General features: G+C 36.2%; 1 protein-coding gene and 1 pseudogene across 1 annotated transcript in view; both read left to right on the top strand.

Moving 5' to 3' along the window:
* DNAI4 (dynein axonemal intermediate chain 4) overlaps positions 1-24,287 on the top strand; it is a 155,667-nt gene that overhangs the window by 31,147 nt on the left and 100,233 nt on the right. The window contains exons 3-4 of the mRNA XM_066376523.1: positions 14,393-14,577; positions 15,885-15,997. Coding sequence (XP_066232620.1) covers positions 14,393-14,577; positions 15,885-15,997 — 298 coding nt within the window. The remainder of the gene's footprint in view (positions 1-14,392; positions 14,578-15,884; positions 15,998-24,287) is intronic.
* LOC136401720 (U1 spliceosomal RNA) lies at positions 13,921-14,074 on the top strand (annotated as a pseudogene).

The following is a 24,287-nucleotide window of genomic DNA, read 5'->3' as shown; positions in this document are numbered from 1 at the left end:
AGATCAACAGCAATACTATAATAGGGGATTTCAATACCCCACTAACATCATGAGATAGATCCTCAAGAAAGAAAATTAACAAAGAAACAAGAGACTTAAAGGACACATTAGATCAACTGGATTTAATAGATATCTTCAGAACCTTTCACCCTAAAGCAGCAGAATATACATTCTTTTCAAGTGCACATGGTACATTTTCTAGGATAGACCACATGTTAGAGCACAAAAGCGGTCTCAACAAATTTAAGAAGATTGAAATCATATCAAGCATTTTCTCTGATCACAAGGGCATGAAACTAGAAATCAACCACAACAGAAAAACTGAAAAATACTCTAACACTTGGAAACTAAATAGCATGTTATTAAATAACGAATGGGTTCTCAATGAGATAAAAAAGGAAATAAAAAATTACTAGAAATGAATGATAATGAGCATATATTAACTGAAAATTAATGGGACAGAGCAAAAGCAGTCCTGAGAGGGAAGTTAATAGCTTTACAAGCATACTGAAAGAAGCTAGAAAAAGCTCAAATAAACAACTTGACCCTGCATCTAAAAGAACTAGAAAAAAAACAGCAAGTAATGCCCAGAGGTAGTAGAAGAAAAGAAATAATAAAGATCAGAGCAGAAATAAATGACATAGAGGCTAAGGAAACAATACAGAGGATCAATGAAACCAGGAGCTGGTTCTTTGAAAAGGTAAACAAGATCAATGAACCTTTAACCACTCACCAAGAAAAAAGGAGAGAGGACTCAAATAAATAAATAAAATTAGAAATGAGAGTGGAGAAATAACTGACACAAGAGAAATACAAAATATTGTAAGAAAATACTATGTATATTGTAAGAAAATACTGTATGTCAAAAAATTAGACAACCTAGATGAGATGGACAAATTCCATGAAACATATAATCTTCCAAAAGTTAATCTGGAAGAATCAGAAAACCTAAACAGACCAATTACAACAAATGAGATTGAAACAGTTATCAAAAACTCCCAAAAAAGAAAAGTCCTGGGCCTGATGGCTTCACAGGTGAATTCTACCAAATATTCAAAGAACTAACTCCTATCCTTCTCAAGCTATTTAAAAAATTCAAGAGGAAGGAAGACACCCAAGTTCCTTTTCTGAGGTGAGCATATTCTGATTCCAAAACCAAGCAAAGACAACATAAAGAATGAAAATTATAGACCAATATTCCTTATGAATTTAGATGCTAAAATTCTCAACAAAATATTAGCAAACTGCATCCAGCAATATATGAAAAAAAATCGTACATCATGATCAAGTGGGATTTATTCTTGGGAGGCAAGGCTGGTGCAATATCTGCAAATCAATGTGATTCATCACATAAACAAAAGGAAGAAGAAAAACCAGATGATAATTTCAATAGATGCAGAAAGAGCATTTGATAAAATCCAGCACACACTCATGATCAAAACTCTCAGCAAAGTGGGAATACAGGGAACATACATCAACATGATAAAGGCCATCTATGACAAACCCACAGCCAACATCATACTCAATGGGCAAAAATTAAAAGCAATACCCTTAAGATCAGGAACAAGGTAGGGGTCCCTCCTTTCACCACTCTTATTCAACATAGTTCTGGAAGTTCTAGCTTCAGCAGTCAGACAAGAAGAAAAAATAAAAGGCATCCAAAATGGAAAAGAAGAAGTAAAACTATGATTATTTGCAGATGATATGATAGTGTGCATAGAAAACCCCAAAGTCTCAGTCAAAAACTACTGGACCTGATAAATGAATTCAGCAAGATGGCAGAATATAAAATGAATACTCAGAAATCAGAGGAATTTTTATACACCAACAATGAACTGTCAGAAAGAGAAATTAAGGAACAATCTCCTTCACTATTGCAACCAAAAAAATAAAGTACCTAGGAGTAAATTTAACCAAGGAGATTAAAGACTTGTACTTGGAAAATTATAAAACATTGATCAAAGAAATCAAGGAAGATACACAAACAAATGGAAGCATATACCGTGCTCATGGTTAGGAAGAATAAACATTAAAATGTCTATATTAGTCTGACCTGTGGTGGCGCAGTGGATAAAGCATCAATCTGGAACCCTGAGGTTGCCGGTTCGAAACCCTGGGCTTGCCTGGGCAAGGCACTTATGGGAGTTGATGCTTCCTGCTCCTCCCCCCTTCTCTCTCCCTTTCTCTCTCTCTCTAAAAATGAATGAATAAAATCTAAAAAAAAAAAAAAAAAATTAAAAAAAAAATTGTCTATATTACCCAAAGCAATTTATAAATTCAATGCAATACCAATTAAAATACTGATGATATACTTCAAAGATATAGAACACATATTCCAAAAATTTATATGGAACCAAAAAAGAACATGAATAGTCTCAGCAGTCTTGAAAAGGAAGAATAAAGTGGGAGGTATCACACTTCCTGATATCAAGTTATACTACATGGCCATTGTACTCAAAACAGCCTGGTACTGGCATAATAATAGGCATGATCAATGGAACAGAACAGAGAACCCAGAAATAAACCCATACCTTTATGGACAACTGATATTTGACAAAGGAGGTAAGAGCATACAATGAAGTAAAGACAGTCTCTTTAACAAATGGTGTTGGGAAAATGGAACAGGTACTTGTAAAAAAAAAAAAAAAAATGAAACTAGACCACCAATTTACACCAGTCACAGAAATAAACTCAAAATGGATAAAAGATTTAAATGTAAGCCGTGAAACCATAAACATCATAGAAGAAAACATAGGCAGTAAGCTCACTGCCATCTCTCTCAGCTATACATATGCTGATTTATCTCCATGGACAAGTGAAATAAAAGACAGGATAAACAAATGGGACTTTATCAAACTAAAAAGCTTCTGCACAGCTAAAGACAAGAAGAACAGAATAAAAAGACAAACTACACAATTGGGAGAACATATTTGACAATACGTCTGATAAGGGGTCAATAACCAAAATTTATAAAGAACTTGTAAAACTCAATACCAGGAAGACAAACAATCCAATCAAAAAATGGATAAAAGAGGCCCTGGCCGGTTGGCTCAGCGGTACAGCATTGGCCTGGCATGCGGGGGACCCAGGTTCGATTCCCGGCCAAGGCACATAGGATAAGCGCCCATTTGCTTCTCCACCCCCCCTTCCTCTCTGTCTCTCTCTTCCCCTCCCGCAGCCAAGGCTCCATTGGAGCAAAGATGGCCCAGGCGCTGGGGATGGCTCCTTGGCCTCTGCCCCAGGCGCTAGAGTGGCTCTGGTCGCGGCAGAGTGACGCCCCGGAGGGGCAGAGCATCGCCCCCTGGTGGGCAGAGTGTCGCCCCTGGTGGGCGTGCCAGGTGGATCCCGGTCAGGCGCATGCGGGAGTCTGTCTGACTGTCTCTCCCCGTTTCCAGCTTCAGAAAAATACAAAAAAAAAAAAAAGGATAAAAGAAATGAATAGACACTTCTCCAAAGAGGACATACAGATGGCCAATAGGCATATGAAAAAATGCTCAACATCACTAATCATTAGAGAAATGCAAATTAAAACCACAATGAGATATCACCTCACACCAGTCAGAATGGTGGTCATCAACAAAACAACACAGAGTAAGTGCTGGCGAGGATGTGGAGAAAAGGGAACCCTCCTGCACTGCTGGTGGGAATGCAGACTGGTGTAGCCACTATGGAAAACAGTATGGAGACTTCCTCAAAAAATTAAAAATCGAACTGCCTTTTGACCCAGCTATCCCACTTTTAGGAATATACCCCAAGAACACTATAGCACTGTTTCAAAAGGAGAAATGCACCCCCATGTTTATGGCAGCATTGTTCACAATAGCAAAGATCTGGAAACAGACCAAGTGTCCATCAGTGATTGAGTGGATTAAAAAGCTTTGGTACATATATACTATGGAATACTACTCAGCTATAAGAAATGATGATATCAGATCATTTACAACAACATGGATGGACCTTGATAACATTATACTGAGTGAAATAAGTAAATCAGAAAAAACTAAGAACTATATGATTCCATCCATAGGTGGGACATAAAAATGAGACTCAGAGACATGGACAAGAGGGTGATGGTTACCAAGGGTGAGGGAAGGAGGGGGGAGGGACACAAAGAAAACCAGAGAGTAGGTGACAGAAGACAATTTGACTTTGGGTAATGTGTATGCAACATAATCAAATGTCAAAATAACCTGGAGATGTTTTCTCTGAACATATGTACCCTGACTTATCAATGTCACCCAATTAAAATTAATAAAAAATAAATTAAATTTAAAAAAAAGAATATACACATTTGTTTCAAGTAAAGGCCTTTAAATGCCCATGTTATTAGTGTAAAAGTGATAAGTTGAAAAAAACATAATTATAAGGAACACTATAGAGAATCAGAAAAATGTTATATACATTTTAACCAACGGCCTCTATCATTTTTAACATTAACAAATCAAAGGAAATGTTTTATGAACAAGCATGAAGATAAATAAATCTTGTGAACCTGAAATGAATGAAAAAAAAGTTTAATATTTTAACTAACTTGAAAGAGAAAGGATTTCCTCCAGCAACATTCTGTAAAACATACAGCTAATATCATGCACAATGATGAAATATAGAAACAGGATATGGATGCTCACTTTTGCTACTTCTAGTTAACATAATAATGGATATTTTAGCCAGAGTAATTAGGCAAGAAAAGACACAAAAATCATTTAAAGTGGAAAGGAAGAAGTAAACTTATCTCAGTTCACAGATGACATGATCTTATATGAAGAAAACCTGAAAAATTTCACATTAACAAAATTCAGAAATGTAGGTGTAGGGCCAGTAGTGACGGCCACCATCACATCTGCCTGGCCAATGCAGGTTCACATTTGATTCACACCGATCATAAAGAAACAACAGAGCCAAGAACTGGTGGGCCATTTTCCTTTATTCTAGACTCCTACTGGCTACCAAATAAAAACAAACACACAGGCACCAAAAGCCATTCTTTCAGTTTTTTTCCTAGAATCAAAGCCTCATTCACCTCTGCAGCATTCCACCATTTTGGCTGGCTCCTTTCCTCCACATGGCCTCTCTGCCCTGCTACAACATGGGCTCTTTCTCTTTACAAGAATGTGGTCACTCTCCTCAAAATGCCCTCCTAGCTCCTCCTTTTAAAACTTTTCAGTGCGAAAGCCCTCCCCAATACATTAGCATAACCAAGCCCCTTCCCAAGCAAGAAGGGCAATTAGATGTATCATGTGAGAGCATCACCATGTGAGAGCAGCGGCCATCTTTAACAAAGTGAGCATAAAATAACTTATCTGCCCATCAGTAGGATAGGAAATTTTTTTAACATTTTTTAGAAGATTTTATTTATTCATTTTGGAGGAGGGAGAGATAGAGAAGAAGGGGAGGAGCAGGAAGCATCAACTCCCATATGTGCCTTGACCAGGTAAGCCCAGGGTTTCAAACTGGCAACCTCAACATTCCAGATCTACACTTTATCCACTGTACCACCCAGGTCGGGCCCTAGGATAGAAAATTAACACTCAAAAATCAGTTACATTTCTTTACACTGAGCAATGAACACTCTAAAAAGAAAATTAAGAAAAAGATTTCCATTTACAATAATATCAAAAAGAATAAAATACTTAGAAATAAACTAAGGACGTGGAAGCCTTGTACACTGATAACTACAGTAATTGCAAAAAGAAATAAAAGAATAATAGATAAGAAGAAAATTCCTTTTTCATAGATTGGAAGACCAAATATTATTAAGATGCCAATACTACCCAAAGAAATCCACAGATTCAATGCAATCCCTATCAAAATTTCAATGAAATCTTTTGCAGAAATTAAAAAAAAAATGAATCCTAAATTTTAAATGAAATATCAAGAGACCCCCAAACAGCCAGAACAATCTTGAAAGGAGAATGAAGTTAGAAGTCTCATAGTTCCCGATTTTAAAAACTGCAGTAATCAACACTTTTTATAGTAGTAGCATAAAAAAGTGAATTTGGCCAATGGAATAGAATATAAGGTCCAAGAATAAACCCTCAATATATGTCAAATGATTTTCAACAAGAACACCAAGACTATGCAATGCAGAAAGTACGGTCCTTTCCATGAAGGTGTTAAGAAAAGTGGATATCTATGTGAGAACAATGAAGTAGGAATCTTTTTTCTTCTTTTTCTTTCATAATTGAAATATTATTTGTTGTTTTGGGGATAAGTACACAGACATTTCAATTTGTACACAATTCTAAAAGTATGAACCAAAAATGTAAACTCATGTAGTTATAATTTTTTTAAACAGTTATTCTGGTGACTTTTATACCACATTTTTACTCCACCTTTTCTGTGTAGATATATTTACATACACAAATACTTACCATTGTGTTATAATTACCTACACTATTCAGTACAGTAACATGCTCTTTAGGTTTGTAACCTAGGGTCAGTAGGCAATACCATATAGCCTAGGTGTATAGTCTACTCTACACAATCTAGGTTTGTAATTTTACTCTTTGAGGTTTACCCAATGGTGAAATTGCCTAACAATGTATTTCTCAGAATATCCCTGAAAGGAGACATATTTGATTGGATTACTGTATAGAGAATTTATTCCCCACAGCACTTTTTTTTTTTTTTTTACTTTTCCGAAGCTGGAAACGGGGAGGCAGTCAGACAGACTCCCGCATACGCCCGACCGGGATCCACCCAGTACGCCCACCAGGGGGCGATGCTCTGCCCATCTGGGGTGTCGCTCTGTCGTGACCAGAGCCACTCTAGCGCCTGGGGCAGAGGCCAAGGAGCCATCCCTAGCACCCGGGCCATCTTTTTGCTCCAATGGAGCCTCGGCTGCGGGAGGGGAAGAGAGAGACAGAGAGGAAGGAGGGGGGGTGGAGAAGCAGATGGGCGCCTCTTCTGTGTGCCCTGGCTGGGAATCGAACCCGGGACTCCTGCACGCCAGGCCGACGCTCTACCACTGAGCCAACCGGCCAGGGCCCCCAGAGCATTTTTGAAAAACAATACAGCAATCAACTGGCATTTAGTGAAATTTAACAGCTGAGTGTGGTCAGGGTAAGAATAGACAGCTCCACTATCATTCCAGAATGGGTGTGGTCATACCCAGAACTGCATAACCCTCTGAAGTGCAACATCAGAGGGCTAATGGCATGTGAGGGTAGATGTTGGGAGGAGGCCTTATTAGTTTCCCAGGGCTGCCTTAGCAAAGTACTACAAAGTCTATTGGGTGACTTAATAGGTATTATTGTCTCACAGTTCTGGAAGCCAGAAATCTGAAATGAAGGTGTTAGCGAGGACATGAAACCTCTGAATATGTTAGGGTATGATCTGTTATTCTCCTAGTTTCTGGTAGTGCCAGACATTTCTTGACTTATAGATTCATCACTTCAATTCTCTGTCCTCACATTGGGTTTTCTCCTTGTGTCTTCATGATTTCTTCTCTCTGTGTCTGTGTCCAATTTTTTTCTGTTTATAAGGACATCAGTCATATTAGAGCTGATTTTAATTATCTCATCTTTATTACAATTTTTTATTTATTGATTTTAGAGTGAGAGGAAGAGAGAGAGAAACATCGATCTGTTGTTCCACCTATTTATGCATTTATTAGTTCATTAGTAATTCTTGTATGTGCTCTGACTGGGGATCAAACCAACAACCTTGGTGCACTGGGATGATGCTCTAACCAACTGAGCTACCCAGTCAGGGCAATGATCTCATCTTTACTTGGTTAAATCTGCAGGGACATTATTTCCAGAATCTGAGATACTGAGAGTTAAGACTTTATTCTAGCTTATTTGGGGGACACAGTTCAACCTGTGTTGGGAGAATAGACTTCACTGATATAATCTGTTATCACTAAAAAAATAAGTAAATTGTAGTAACAAGCTCTAGAAAAGAGGGAGGCCAGTACCCAAGCTTGCTACAATATATTGTATAAAAATCTCTGGCTTCCAATGCCTGTCAGAATGGCATTATCAATAAAGCAACAAATAAGTGCTGGCAAGGATACGGGGAAAAGGGAACCTTGTATACTGTTGGTGGGATTGTAAACTAGTGCATTTGCTATGGAAAACAGTATGGAGATTCTTCAAAAATAATAATAAGTAAACAAACAAATAAATAGGTTAATAAAGCTGACTTATGATCCAGCAGTTTTATTTCTGGGTAGTTATCTGATGAAAATAAAACACTAATTAAAAAAGATATATGCAACTTTATGGTTTTTGCAGCATTAAGAGACAACCTAGATGTCCATCAATAGATAAATTGATAAATATGTCAGATATTATATATAAAATATCCATATATAATCATTATTCAGAAATGAAAATGAATGGAATCTTGCCATTTGTGACAACATGGGTGGGCCTAGAGGGTATTATCTAAGTAAAATAAATCAGAGAAAAACAAATACTGTATGATTTCACTCATATGTGGAATTAAAAACAAAATGTGAATAAACAAAACAGGAAGAAAATTATAAATCAATAACAGGAAAAAAAATTGGGAAAATCATAAGTGTATGTAAATTAGGCAACACACTCCTAAATATCTAATGGGTCAAAGGAAAAATCAGAAGGAAATAGAAAATATTCTGAGGTGATTGATAATTAAGACACAATATAACAAAGCTTATGGGATGCAGCTAAAGCAGTTCTTAGAGAAAAACTTATATCTGTAAATACCAACATTAAAAAGAAAAAAAATCTAGAATTAATAGCATAAATTTTCACTTGAAGAAACTGAGAAGAGCCTGACCAGTTGGTGGTACAGTGGATAGAGTATCGGACTGGGACGGAGAGGACCCAGATTTGAAACCTTGAGGTCACTGGCTTGAGCACGGGCTCATCCAGCTTGAGTGAAGGCTCACCAGCTTGAGTGTGGGGTCTCTGGCTTGAGCGTGAGATTATAGACATGACTCCCTGGTTGCAAGCTAAAGCCCAAAGGTGGCTGGCTTGAGGCCCAAGGTGGCTGGCTTGAGCTCAAGGTCACTGGCTTGAGCAAGGGGCCACTCGCTCTGCTGTAGCCCCCTGGTTGAGGCACATATGAGAAAGCAATCAATGAACAAGCAATCAATGAACAACTACGATGCTGCAACAGAGTTGATCCTTCTCATCTCCCTTTCTGTCTGTCCCTCTTTCTGTCTCTGTCAAAAAAAAAGAAAAGAATAGAAACTGAGAGGATAAAAAAAAAAAAGAACAAACAGCATGAAACAGAAAGAAGGAAATAATATAGATTAGAAATGAATGAAATATTGAATAGGAAAACAATAGAGAAAATCAATGAAACCATAATCTGGTTCTTTGAAAATATCAACAAAATTGACAAACATTTATCTAGTTTGAATAAGAAAAAAAAGACTCAAAGTACTAAAATCAGAAATGAAAAAGAAAAAGAGTTCATTACTACCAACTTTAGAGAAATGAAAAGATTATAAAAGAATACTATAATGGCTTGTATACCAAAAAAACAAAATTACTTAATAAGATAGACACATTCCTAAAAAATGCAAACTACCACAGAAAATGACTGTAGAAAAAAACAGACAGTCTGAGTAAACCTATATATACATGAGAGATTAAATGAGTAATAAGTAAATAGATTGATAGATAAATAAATACTCCCGACAATGAAAAAAGCCCAGGGCCAGGTTGCTCTCCTTCTCAACCTGTTCTATGAGGCCATTATTACCCTACTATCAAAATCAGACAGAGATACCAGGAAAAAAGCAATCTATAGACCAATACCTCTTATGAGTATGCATACAAACATCCTCAACAAAATTCTGGCAAACCTAATCTCACATGATGTAAAAAGAACTATAGCTCATAATTGCATGGTTTGGTAAGCATGCCATAACAAAATATGACAGACTTATGTTATATGGCTTAAACAACAGAAATTTATTAATCCCAAGATCAGGGTGTGAGCAGGTTTGCTTACTTCTCAAGGCATCTCTTCCTAGTGTGCACAGGAGCATCTTCTTGCTGTGTGTTTATCTGATCTTTCCTTTGTGTGTATCTCTGTTGTCTCTTTATCCTAATCTACTGTTCCTTTAATGACACTAGTCAGATTGGATTAGAATTCACCCTAATGGTTTTATTTTAACTTAATTGTTTGTTTTTTTATTTTATTTATTTATTTATTTTACAGAGACAGAGAGAGAGTCGGAGAGAGGGATAGATAGGGACAGACAGACAGGAACAGAGAGAGATGAGAAGTATCAATCATCAGTTTTTCGTTGCGACACCTTAGTTGTTCATTGATTGCTTTCTCATATGTGCCTTGACCGTGAGCCTTCAGCAGACTGAATAACCCCTTGCTCAAGCCAGCGACCTTGGGTCCAAGCTGGTGAGCTTTGCTCAAACCAGATTCTCCCGTGCTCAAGTTGGCGACCTCGGGGTCTCGAACCTGGGTCCTTCTGCATCCCAGTCTGATGCTCTATCCACTGTGCCACCACCTGGTCAGGCAACTTAATTGTTTCTTTAATGGTCTTATCACCACATACAGTCACACTTTGAAGTACTGGGGGTTAGGGCTACAACCTAAGAATTTGGGAGAGACCATTTATCCCATAGTAATGATCAAGTGGGAATTATCCCAGGGATACAAAGCGGTTTAAACATCTAAAAATCTATTAATATAAAACATCATATCAGTAGAATAAAAAGCAAAATTCACATGATTATCCAATAGATGCATAAAAGAACTTGTCAAATTTTAACATTCTTTTATGTTAAAAAACAGCAATTACAAAAACAAAACACTTAACAAACTAGGAATAAAAATGAATTTCCCTTAACCTGATAAAAGACATTTATGAAAAGCCCACTGACACCTAATTGTCAAAGACTGGATGTTTTCTCTCTGAGATCAGGAACAAGACAGATTCTTCTTGTCACTTCTAGTCAACATTGTACTGGAGAGACAGAAATCAGAGAGAGGGATAATAGATAGGGACAAACACACAAAGGGAGAGAGATGAGAAGCATCAATTCTTCGTTGTGACACCTTAGTTGTTCATTGATTGCTTTCTCATATGTACCTTGACCAGGGGTACAGCAGACTGAGTAACCCCTTGCTTAAGCCAGTGACCTTGGGCCCAAGCTGGTGAGCTTTGCTCAAACTAGATGAACCCATGCTCAAGCTGGCAACCTCGGGCCTCGAACCTGGGATCTCCGTGACCCAGCCCGATGCTCTATCCACTGCACCACTGCCTGGTTAAGCTGTACTGGAGGTTTTTGATAGGACAGTTAGGCAAGATAAAGAAATAAAAGGCTTCAAGATAGAAAGTGAAGAAGTAAAAGTTATCCCTGTTTTCCAAGGACATAATGTTGTGTGTAGAAACACCTAAGAAATCCACTTAAAAATTATTAAAACTAATAAATGAGTTCTGTTAGGTTTCAGGATTCATGATCAATAAATAAATTATATTTCTATTACACTTGGAATAAACAGTTTGAAAATTAAATTAAGAAAACATTTTCTTTCAAAATAACATCAAAAACAATAAAATACTTAGGAATAAATTCAAAAACAGAAGTAAAATCTTATGCTCTGGAAACTATAAAAACATTTATTGAACAAAAAGAAAGTCTAAAGTAAATAAGAAAACATTACAAATTTATAGATTGGAAGATTTACCACTGTTAAGATGGCAATCCTTCCCTATCTAATCTATAGATTCAACACAATCCTATCAGAATTCTGGTAGTTTCTTTGTACAAATTGACAACTAATTCTAAAATACACATGAAATTGTAAGGAACCCAGAATAGCCAAAATTGTAAAAGAATAAAGTAGGCCAACTCATACTTCCTAATTTCAAATTTACTACAAAGCAATAGTAAACAAGATAGTGTGGTACTGGGCACAAAGATAGACATATAGATCAATAGAATAGAATTGAGAGTCCATAAATAAACATCTATCAATGTTTAACTGATTTTTGATAAGGGTATTAATAGAAAAAAGATAGGCTTTTCAATGAATGGTGCTAGGATGATTGACTAGCCACATACAAAAGAATGAAGTTGGACTTTTATCTCACTTCATACAAGAAAAATTAACATTGAATCAAAGATCTATATTTAAAAGTAAAATAAAAGAACTCTTAGAAGAAAACATAGGGGTAAATTTTCATGACATTGGATTTTGCCAAGAATTTTTAGGTATGACACTTAAAATATGAACAGCAAAAGAAAAAAATAGACTACAAATATTGATTGACTTACAACCTATGCAATTTACGACCATTCGACTTTACGACAATCGCTAGCCACAACTGCTCCGCGTCTGGCAGCACAAGCATTGCCCAGCTGGGCGTACGACAGTGTGGACCAGCTTCCGGCAGCACTACCATCTCCGCGTGCACCATTTCAGCTGGTATCCCAGACACGGTACAGCAATTTGTGTTTTCTGTCTTGGATATTTTTCATCAAAGCCCTCCCAAGATGTCTACCAAGAGGAAATTGTCTTTGCAAATATTAAACCAGTTGTATTGGTAATGCAGCGTTTTACTTAAACCTGATGAATATAAAAATAAGAAACAAAATGGTGTAGAGATGATACAAATGGCATAAAATGAACAAAGAAAATTATGATATATTACAATAATGAAAGAAAATTATGATAGAATATGACTTAAAGATTTTTATAACATCATTTCACAGTACTGTACCATATAGCCTACTCAACTTACGACCAAATCGTGTAATGACCGGTTTTTCGGAACCAATCGTGGTCGTAAGTCGAGCACTAGCTGAAATGGGAAAATGACAGAATTTTCAAGAAATTTTATTGAGACAATTGAATATTTATTTGGAATAAAAAGATATTTTCTTCCTCATCCTATGCACAAAACTCAGTTTCAGGTATATTGTAAATCTAATCATGAAAAGCAACAGATAGAAAAATAACTTCAAGATTGAGAAGCAGACATCTAAACTATAAAATAAAATATGATTAATTTGACTGCACTAAAACTAAGAACTTATATTCATTAAAAGATATCACACACAAAAATGAAGCCACAGAGTGAAAGAAGACGTCTGCAACACATAACACTGAAAGGATTCATATTTGGAGTACTTAATGAACTGCATTATTAATAAAAGAAAATAAGAAAGTGTGCAAAGGGTTTGAATTGGACATTCTCCTCTACAAAAAAGAATAAAGTTGGGAATAATTAAATGAAAAGAAACTCAATATTATGGAAATTGAAATTAATATGAGATATCTGTATACCTAAACCAGACTGGCTTATTAAATTTATAAATCTGACAGTGGTAGTTGTTGATGAGAATGTGGAGTAACAGCAATTATTTTGCAATGCTGGTAATCGTAAAAACTTTTACAACCAATTTGGAGAACTGTTTGGTGTATCTAATCAAGTTGACCCATTAAATGCAGATTTAGACATCCCCTACAGAATTGCATTCTCATGTATACCAGGTGGTAGAAAACTGTTTTAAGCTGTATACTTTCTGTATGCATATTTTACTTCAATACAATACATAAAAGTAAATGATATCATTTAGGAATACATTCATACTAAAACTATAAAATGAAGAATGAAAATGATTATCAAAATTACATAAGTTAATAATTACCAATGAGAGGAGTTGAGAGGCTGTAATCTAGAAGCCACAAAGGTTAGAAGCACTGTCTGTGCTCCAGAGAGGAAAGTCTTTTAGAGGTGCTATCACATGTTCTGATTTTTTAGTTGTGATTATTAGAATACTTGCCTTCTATTATTTAACCATATGGGTTTGCTTTAATTGTATTTCTTTTATGTTAAATTTCTAATTTCAAAGATAAAAAGTTAGCCAAAAACAAACAAAGAATATGGATCTGGAAATGTTTATTAATAAAATGTTAATTGAAAAGTAAGGTTTTAAAAAGCTTATAAACATACTTACCTGGCAGGGGAGATACCATGATCACGAAGGTGGTTTTCCTAGGGCGAGGCTTATCTATTGCACTCCGGATGTGCTGACCCCTGCGATTTCCCCAAATGTGGGAAACTCGACTGCATAATTTGTGGTAGTGGGGGATTGCGTCCACGTATTAAAAAAAATTTTTTTTAAAGCTTATAAACAAAATGTAAGTATACAAAAATAATAATGTGGGTGAATAATACTTTTCTATCTTTCTAAATTTTTTCAAAATTAATATATATTACTTATGTATAGGTAAAACAGACTTAAAAATATATGCCTAGATGAAAAACTTTTTAAGCATAAAATCTTATCATTGAATTTTTCATGTTCATCCTATTCTAGAAACATCTTTTTTCTACTACTTATATTTCTATTTTATAGGACTTATTATTTAGAAACTTCATCTTTTTTACTTATTTTATTTTATATACCATTTTCCACAGGTGTTTGATTCCCAGGGAGTTGATGTTACTCCTCAACCTCTTTACCATCCAGATCCACATATTGGTACAGCAAAGCCAAGTAAACTATTGACATCACAAGAAGGATCATTTACATCAGAATATGTAGCTTCCCGTAACCTTTATCAAAATACACTAAATCCTAGTATGTTCGGGCAATTTACACGGTAAAGTATACTATTCTATACTTTTTTATATTGTATATATTATCTTTTCATTTAGGTTGCATATATGTAATTTAGATGTCTGTCGTCACCAGTCTCCCAGCTCAACTCTCTCATCCTAATGTGTTATCTCTATGCTCCTCTCATAACTAATTTTAATTAGATGTAGAGCTTTGCATGTCTTAAGTTCCCCTGCACTTATATCAAAACATTTATGAAAAAATATTTAAATTTTACTCAATATTTTCTGAAAAAACAAAAGAGGGGGCTAGTATTACATAGCCACAGACATTCTTCGATTTCTTTCATGCTGCATTTTATCAGAAAGAATGGCTCTTCCTTTTTTCTCCCTATTTTCCCATACAAACTGCTGTTCTCCTAGGGTTGATTTTTCTCTTGTTTTGTAATCTTTTTTGTAAATGAGATGTGATATATTTATTATGTAGATACTAATATACTTGAAATTTTATGAATGCTTATAATAAAGAAGTTCAGTCTTTCCAGTAATAAAATAGTACATCCTAAAATAATATAAGATTATGGGGAAACATTTGAGTGTGCAATTTTCAACCTGACAAATTAAAATTTCTAGACATTAGGTAGGCATGAGATTTAGGGGAAAACATGCTACTCTAAAGTCTCCATGAAAGTACTCAGCAAAACAGAATATTTTGGTAAACTACACCCACCCTTTTGGAGGGCAGTTGGGTCTATAAATAGAAAATGGGGGAAAAAAGCATTTAATATCATGGAATAATTTTAACTTCATATATTGTATTTAAGGGAATTATTTTAGGACTCTTTAATGTGTTGGAGAGTACATAGATTTTCTTTTAAGTAAATCTTGAGAGGACCTTCAAGTTGAAGAAGTCATATTTAATACGGAATTTTAATAGAAACCTGGTGAAAAATGAAAGAACGAGTGTTCTAGGCTGAGGCCTTGAAGTAAGAAAGCTCTATAAGACTGAGGAATTAAAAAAAAAAGAAAGAAGGGAAGAAAAGTAAAAAAGGAAAGAGTGATACTGAAGATGGAGAGTCTAGGTTGCTAGACTATATTTTGTGTTTTTACCCTAAATATATTGGAAATCCATTGGAAGACTTTAGGCATACTTTTGACATATCTTATCTCTAAAATATATTTAAAATGACTTTTTATTTAAAGAATATTAAAAATCAACTTGATATTTGAAGAACTAATGAATTTTATCAATATTATAGCATAATTGATTTCTCAATCTGATGTTTTCATTTATATATTGAATTATCCATAAGGACATCGAAATAAATGAATAATGTTGTTGTGATTAAAGGTCAGTTTTAGGAGGCAGTTCACTTTCTAAGTCAAGTGTATCAACTACGGAATCGATAGCAGAAGACCTAGAAGAACCGTCTTATAAACGAGAAGGATTGACTAGTTTTACAGGTAATGAAAATACAACTGTTTATTTCAATAACAGACTATTATTTCTTTAGCAAATATGCTCATTATTTCTTGGATACTTGAAAGGAAAGAACTATGGTAATGATTCCCAAATGCTGGTTTGTGCAGTAGCCACATTAAAATTACCAGAGTAGTAACTCCATATAATTTTATAAGTTCCCAAGGTGACTGTCTTACACCACCGGCCTCAGGAATTACAGACCATGTTTTAAAAGCTCACCTTCTTAGTTAGGAGACAAATTATTCTGATACTTTGTAATCAGTGCCATAAAAAGACATATGCAGAATGTGAAGGGAGCACTTAGAAAGGACAGATTGCCCTTGCCAATTGGCTCAGTGGATAGAGTGTAGGTCTGGCATGCAGATGTCCCTGTTTCAATCCTCAGTTAGGGCACACATGAGAAGTGACCATCTGCTTCTCTTCTCCCTCTCCCCCTTCTCTCTCTGTTCCCTTCTCACAGCCAATGGCTCAATTGGTCTGAGTGTTGGCCTCAGGCACTGAGAATAGCTCTGTTGGTCTGAGCATCAGCTCTAGGCACTGGGGATAGCTTGGTTGATTCAAGCATTGGCCCTAGAAGGCGTTTGCCAGGTGGACCCTGGTTGGGGCTTATGCAGGAGTCTGTCTCTCTATTTCCCCTTCTCACACTTAAAAAAAAGCTCAGAATCACAAAACCTCATCAAACATGGAGGTTATAATCCTTACATTTAATAGATACAGACAGGTAATCTCTGGTCACTGCTTGGTTTACTAAGTGGGAAAGATGGAACCAAAGCCACATTCTTATGACTCAATTACCGTAACTACTCATATTTCTAAGACTATATTGCAAAATTTAACTTAATTTCTATAACTGTTAGTACTTCTCACCTGCAATAACTTGTATAGGTTGAAATTGAGAAGGTTAACTCTATTCCATAATACTTTATGCCTCAACAGTGATCAAAAAGTCTTCATTCAGTTTTAGGCTACAGTAATAAAAATATAGTGTCTCTTAAAAGGAATATAAAAATTATTCTATTTACAAATATGGAATAGACTCTAATGTTATTATAAGCATCACATTTTATGAGTAAACTGGTGCACAGGGGGAAACTAGACAATAATAAATTTGAAGTCTGATCTAGATTTAAATCATACCACCAATATCTATAAAAGTATTGTTTTGGGCAACTTTTCTACAGTTCACATTCCTTGTCTGTAAAATATGGTTAATAAGTCCTACTTCATTGGGATATTAAACAATTTAGTAGTATAATATATGTAAAATACATAGCACAATTTAGTAACAGTTGAATGGCAGCATATGAGCCTACAAAATTTAAAGTCATTTCATTTTCAGAAAACAACTTTACAGACAGCATTGCTGTTTATTTAACCAAAAAGTCAGTGTTCATGAGGCAAAGTCTAAAGAGCTATATTAAAAAATTTATGTCTCAGCATTGACCAACAAGGACATAAAGAACTTGAAAAGTGGAATGAAATCATTAGTGTTGCAAGAAAAAACTGACATACTATAATACTACTTCAGAAAAATTATACTTCAAAAGTGAAAGTGAAATAAAGACTTTGTTAGACAAAGTCTGAGGGAATTCATTGCCACTAGACTTGCTCTGAAAGAAATGTTAAAAGAACCTCAGGCAGAAGGAAAATTATAATATATAGGTCAGAAACTTAGACCTACATAAAGAAAGGTTGTACATTGGAGAAAAAAATAAATGAAGGTTAAATAAAATCTTTCTCTTTTGTTGTTCTTATTCTTTTTTTTTTTTTTCTTTTTTTTTTGTATTTTTATGAAGCTGGAAATGGGGAGAGACAGTCAGACAGACTCCTGCATGCGCCCGACCGGGATCCACCCGGCACGCCCACCAGGGGCAACGCTCTGCCCACCAGGGGGCGATGCTCTGCCCCTCCGGGGCGTCGCTCTGTCGCGACCAGAGCCACTCTAGCGCCTGGAGCAGAGGCCAAGGAGCCATCCCCAGCGCCCGGGCCATACTTGCTCCAATGGAGCCTCGGCTGCGGGAGGGGAAGAGAGAGACAGAGAGGAAGGAGAGGGGGAGGGGTGGAGAAGCAGATGGGCGCTCCTCTGTGTGCCCTGGCCAGGAATCGAACCCGGGACTTCTGCACGCCTGGCTGACGCTCTACCACTGAGCCAACCGGCCAGGGTGTTCTTATTCTTAGTTTACTTTACAAGATAGCGATTTGTTCAAAACTATAACAGGAAAACTGTATTAGGTGTATGTAACATGGATAAGTTAAATGAATGAGAATATGACACAAGTATGGGAGAAAGAAATTGGGAATACTCTGTTATAATGTAGCTGTGCTACATGTGAAGGTTTATAATGTTATTTAGGTAAATGAAGTGATTTTTAAATGTGTATTGTAAATCCTAAGGTGAACTACTAATTTTTTCAAATAAATATAAATATTATGCCAATAACGATTAAAATGAATTTACTAAAAATGAATTTAAACCAGAGAAGTAAGAGAAGGAAAGAAACAAAGAACAAAAGAAATAAATAGAACACAAATATCTACATGCTAGATTTTAGTCTAAGACAGAAATCATGTAATGATAAAGGGGTCAATTTTATAAAGAGATATAACATTTTAAAACATTTATATATCTAGTAACAAAGCATGAGGATATGGGCAAAATTGATACAACTGAAAAGAGAAAGAGAAAAACCTATTTTTATGGTTGGAGACTTCAACATTCTATATCATTAACTGATAGATGAAGCAGGCAGAAAATCAATAAGGATAACCTGGATAGCACTAACAACCAACTTGATATAGTTGACATTTATAGAATACTACATTCAATGTCAATATACACATTCTTTTCAAGCTCACATAGAGGATTCACCAAGATAGACCACAAATCTAGACCATAAGACACCCTCAACAAATCTAAAAGAATAGAATACATGGCCCTGGCCAGTTGGCTCAGTGGTAGAGTGTCGGCCTGGTGTGCAGGAGTTCCGGGTTTGATTCCCAGCCAGGACACACAGGAGACGCGCCCATCTGCTTCTCCACTCCTCCCCCTCTCCTTCCTCTCTGTCTCTCTCTTCCCCTCCCGTAGCCGAGGCTCCATTGGAGCAAAGTTGGCCCGGGCGCTGAGGATGGCTCTGTGGCCGCTGCCTCAGGCACTAGAATGGCTCTGGTTGCAACAGAGCGACGCCCCAGATAGGCAGAGCATCGCCCCCTGGTGGGCGTGCCGGGTAGATCCCAGTCAGGCGCATGTGGGAGTCTGTCTGACTGCCTCCCTGTTTCCAACTTCGGAAAAATACAAAAAAAAAAAAAAAAAAGAAAAAAAAAGAAGAATAGAATACAAAGTATGTGCTCAGGCCACAACAGAAAGAAATCAGAAATCAGCAATAGACAGATAGCTGGAAAATTTTCAAACACTTTAAAATTAAACAACACAATTCTGAATAACCAAAGGTTAATAGAAGTCTCATGAAAAATTTAAAAATATTTTGAATTAAATGACAATAAAAATATAATTTATCAAAATATTGGGGATGCAGGAAAATCACTGCTTACAGAGAACTTTATAGCACTAAAACATACATTAGAAGAGAGATATAAAATTAGTAATTTAGACATTTATTTTAGAAAACAGAAGAAAGAACCTGACCAGGCAGTGGCGCAGTGGAGAGAGCGTCGGACTGGGACGCAGAGAACCCAGGTTTGAAACCCCAAGGTCACCAGCTTGAGCATGGGCTCATCTGGTTTGAGCAAAGCTCACCAGCTTGAGCCCAAGGTCACTGGCTTGAGCAAGGGGTCACTCGGTCGGCTGTAGCTCCCCCCCCCCCCCCATTCAAAACACATATGAGAAAGTAATCAATGAACAACTAAGGCACCATAACAAAAATTGATGTTTCTCATCTCTCTCCCTTCCAGTCTGTCTATCCCTATCTGTCCCTCTCTCTCTGTCCCTGTCACACAAACACACAAAAAAAGAAAACAGAAGAAAAAAGAGTACATCAAACCTGAAGCAAGCAGAAGGAATAGTCTTAGAGCAGAAATCAGTGAAATTGGAAACAAACAGTAAGGAAAAATCGATAAAACCAAAACCTGGTTTGTATTTTAAAAATTGATTTTAGAGAGAGTGGAAGGGGGGTTGAGTGAGCTCAGTTTGTTCCACTTATTTATGCATTTGTTGGTTGATTCTTGTATGTGCCCTAATGGAAATCAAACCAGCAACCTTGGCGTATTGGGACTATACCCTAACCAACTGAACTACCTATCCAGGACCAAAAGCTGGTCCACTGAAAATATCAATAAAATTGATAAACTTTTACCTACCCTAAGAAAAAATTTAAAAAAAGAAAACATGCCAATAGCCAATATGAGAAATAAAGAGTTGTCATCGCTACTAGTCCCTGGACCAAGAAGGATATTAAGGAAATAGTACGAACAATTCTGTACCCACAAGTTTTTAACTTAGATAAAATGAAACAGTTTTTAAAAAGACTCAGACCATCAAAACTCACTTGAGAAATATATAATCTTAGTAGCTTTATATCTATTTTAGAAATTGAAGTAGTAGTTAAAAACATCCCGTCCCCCTTCAAATACCAGGTCAAATGATTTCACTGGTCAACTCTACCAAACATTTAAGGAAGAAATACTTTTGTAGTCCAGCAATTTTCAACTATTTTCATCTTGTGGCACACATAAACTAATTACTAATAAGCTGTGGCATGCCAAAAATACATTTTTTGCCAATCTGACAAAAAAATAGGTATAATTTTTATTTATTCACAATGGATGCTATTGTTGTGTTAGCTGTCATTTTTTCATTTGACAGTCTAAGGGAAAAGAGGTCAGTGCACCTGAATAAGAAGTCAAGTATTGCATGTTTTAAAAATTCTTAAGGCACACAAATATACCATGGCACACCAGTTGAAAATTACTAATACAGTCCCACCAAGATTTTTTGTACATATCAACTAATTGATTTTATAAATTATAAAGACAGAAAGGCAAAAGACCTAAGAACCTAAAATAGCCAACACAACCCTGAAAAAAATGTTGAGAGACTAATGTTACCTGACTTCAAGAGTAAGTGTAAAGCTACCATAGTCAAGACATTCTATTGATTAAACAATAAACACTGAGCCTGACCAGGTGGTGGCGCAGTGGATAGAGCGTTGGACTGGGATGCAGAAGACCCAGGTTCGAGACCCTGAGGTTGCCAGCTTGAGTGCGGGCTCATCTGGTTTGAACAAAAGCTCACCAGCTTGAGCCCAAGGTCGCTGGCTCGATCAAGAGGTTACTCGGTCTGCTGAAGGCCTGCGGTCAAGGCACATATGAGAAAGCAAACAATGAACAACCCATGTGTTGCAACGTGCAACAAAAAACTAATGATTGATGCTTCTCATCTCTCCGTTCCTGTCTGTCTGTCCCTGTCTATCCCTCTCTCTGACTCTCTCTCTCTGTCTATGTAAAGAAAAAACAAACAAAACAAACAAACAAAAAGAAAAACCAATAAACACTGATTAATGGAACAGAATAGAGATCCAAAAAAAAAGACCCACAGAAGTATAATTAACTGCTTTTTGATAAAAGCACAAAGCAATTTAATGGAGAAAGGATTTTCTTTTCAGGACTGTAATGGAACAATTGTATGCCAAAAGGCAAAATAAACAACAATAACAATATTAGAAAACATTAGAAAATTACATATATGGTAAAGAACATGTATACAGAATATATAAAGAACTCTTAAAACTCAACAATATAAAAACAGCCAATAAAAAAAGAGCAAAAGAGTGAAACAAAGACTTCACCGAAAAAATATACTATGGTAAGTAGGCCTATGTAAATATACTCTGCTTTATTTGTAGTTAGGGAAATGCAGATTAAACAATAAGATATAAGTACACATTCATTAAAATGGCTAAAATCCAAAAAAACTGACTATACCAATTGCTAGCAAGGAAATGAAGCAATAGGAACGCTCTGGTGTTGCTGATTGGAATGTACAACAAATTTGAAAGGCAATTTGGTGGCTTCTTATAAAGCTAAATATAGTATTAACTTATAATCAAGCAACTCCATTCCCAAGTATTCAACTGATTTGAAAACATCCAAATGAAAACCTGCACTCAAATGTTTCTAGCCACTTAATCATAATCTGAAAAAATGGGAATCAATCTAGATGTTCTTCAGTAGGTGAATGGATAATGAACAAGGGTATATCTATATAATGGAATATTATTTAGCACTTAAAATAAAAAAGCTATAAATCTGCACAACATGGATGAATCTTAACTACTTATTGCTAAGTCAAATAAGCCAGTCTGACAAGACTAGTGAATAGCATTGCATCATTCCATGTATGATGTCCTGGAAAACACAAGGAACAGAAAATAGATCAGTGGTTGCCAGGGGCTTGGAAGAGGGCAAAGGGTTGAATAGTTGAAACTGGATTTTTTAGGAGGGTGAAACTATTCTGCATGATGTGGTGGACACATGAAACTACGCATTTATAAATCCTAGAATCTTATAGCACAAAAAGTGACCTAAATATGTCTGTATTGAAAAAAAAAATCCTAGCCTCACCAGGCTGTGTTGCAGTGGATAGAGCATCAACCTGGGATAGTGAAGACCCAGGTTTGAAACCCCGAGGTCGCGGGTTGAGTGCAGGTTCACCACCTTGAGTGCAGGGTCACTGGCTTGAGCGTGGGATCATAGACATGACCCCATGGTCGCTGGCTTTAGCCCAAAGATCATTGTCTTGAGTCCAAGGTTGCTAGCTTGAGCAAGGGGTCACTCACTTTGCTGGAGCCCCCAGTCAAGGCACATATTAGAAAGCAATCAGTTAACAACAAAGGAACTGCAACAAAGAATTGACACTTCTCATCTCTCTCCTTCCTTGTCTGTCCCTGCCTATCTGTCTGTCTCTCTCTCTCTCTTGCTAAAAAAAAAAAAAGGAAAGACTACAATGAGGAGACTGAAGGACCCTTGAATGGACTATAGACTGTGACATCAGAATTAACTTCTTTTACAAATGTATGACATCACCTCACTGAAAGAGTGCTGGTGGTGGAGGGGGAAATGAATAGACCTAAATGATGTTGAAACTGAGTAGAGAGTATAAGATTTAAAACATAGAACTGTGCTCTAGTTGATACAGTCATTTTTCATGGGGGTATAGGTAAACAATTCTGAACCATTGTACATTTATACTAGATTTGAACATGTAAATAAGTGGAAAGCAGATTGTGGGAAGCACATTTCACACTATTGTCAGAGTGGGAGATGACCAACAAACAAGGGTAGACGGTTAGAATTATACATGTGAAACTGGATGAGAATCAGAAACGTTAAATGAACTCATGTGTAGCTTAATATAGGTACAGATTAATATATGTATATTGATATAGATATAGATGTATACATGGGTTAGTATAGAAACAAATATTTCCTAGCGCTGTCTGCTAGGAACAATGGAGGCCTAGAAACAATGGCATCTCCGTGGCAATAGCTACCCAGTACCCAGATCTTGGTTTCTAATACCATTCTCCAATAAAAGAAACCAGGGATCTTTGGAGAAATGATACATTCTAAGACTGCAGATGAATCAGTAAAGAAACTCAACTTGGGGTGGTGAACACACAGTGCAATATACAAATGATGCATTATAGAATTATACACCTGAAACTTATGTAATTTTATTAACCAATGTCACTCCAATAAATCCAACTAAAAATATATAGAAAGTAAACAAGTATAAACAAAAAAACTACAGTAACAAAAAATGGTGTGGAATACAGTGAAAGGGACACAGCAGTCAGCAGAAAGAGCTTCCAATGGTCAAATGTAGAAAATTTAAACAACAAAATAAATAGTATAATATTGGATTATACCCCAAAATGTAAAGCAAATAACCATGAGTCCATACTGATATAAAGAAATGATTGAACAAGTAAATAGATAGGGGAGACTAGACAAATCTGTACAAAAGAATTCCAAATAATTTATGTACATATTCCGTCCTCAAGAAGGTAGAGATTAACTCTCCATTCTGTATAAATGTGAGTTTTGCATATTGATTGCTTTCTAAAGAGTATTGGATATAGAAGAGAGAAAAGTAAGTTGACAGCAGAGAAACCTGACAAACACCACCTCAGTTCAAGATTAATATCATCAATGGTATGTAATGTTGACAGCATGTACCCTTGATATATGCTATGATCACAATGACACTTTAACTCTGTAGTTGTCCTTGCAGAAATCCATAACCTCTCTTTCCTA

The sequence above is a fragment of the Saccopteryx leptura genome, chromosome 3 (assembly GCF_036850995.1).
Source record: "Saccopteryx leptura isolate mSacLep1 chromosome 3, mSacLep1_pri_phased_curated, whole genome shotgun sequence".
Lineage (NCBI taxonomy): Eukaryota > Metazoa > Chordata > Mammalia > Chiroptera > Emballonuridae > Saccopteryx > Saccopteryx leptura.
This window is presented reverse-complemented; position numbering and strand designations above follow the sequence as displayed.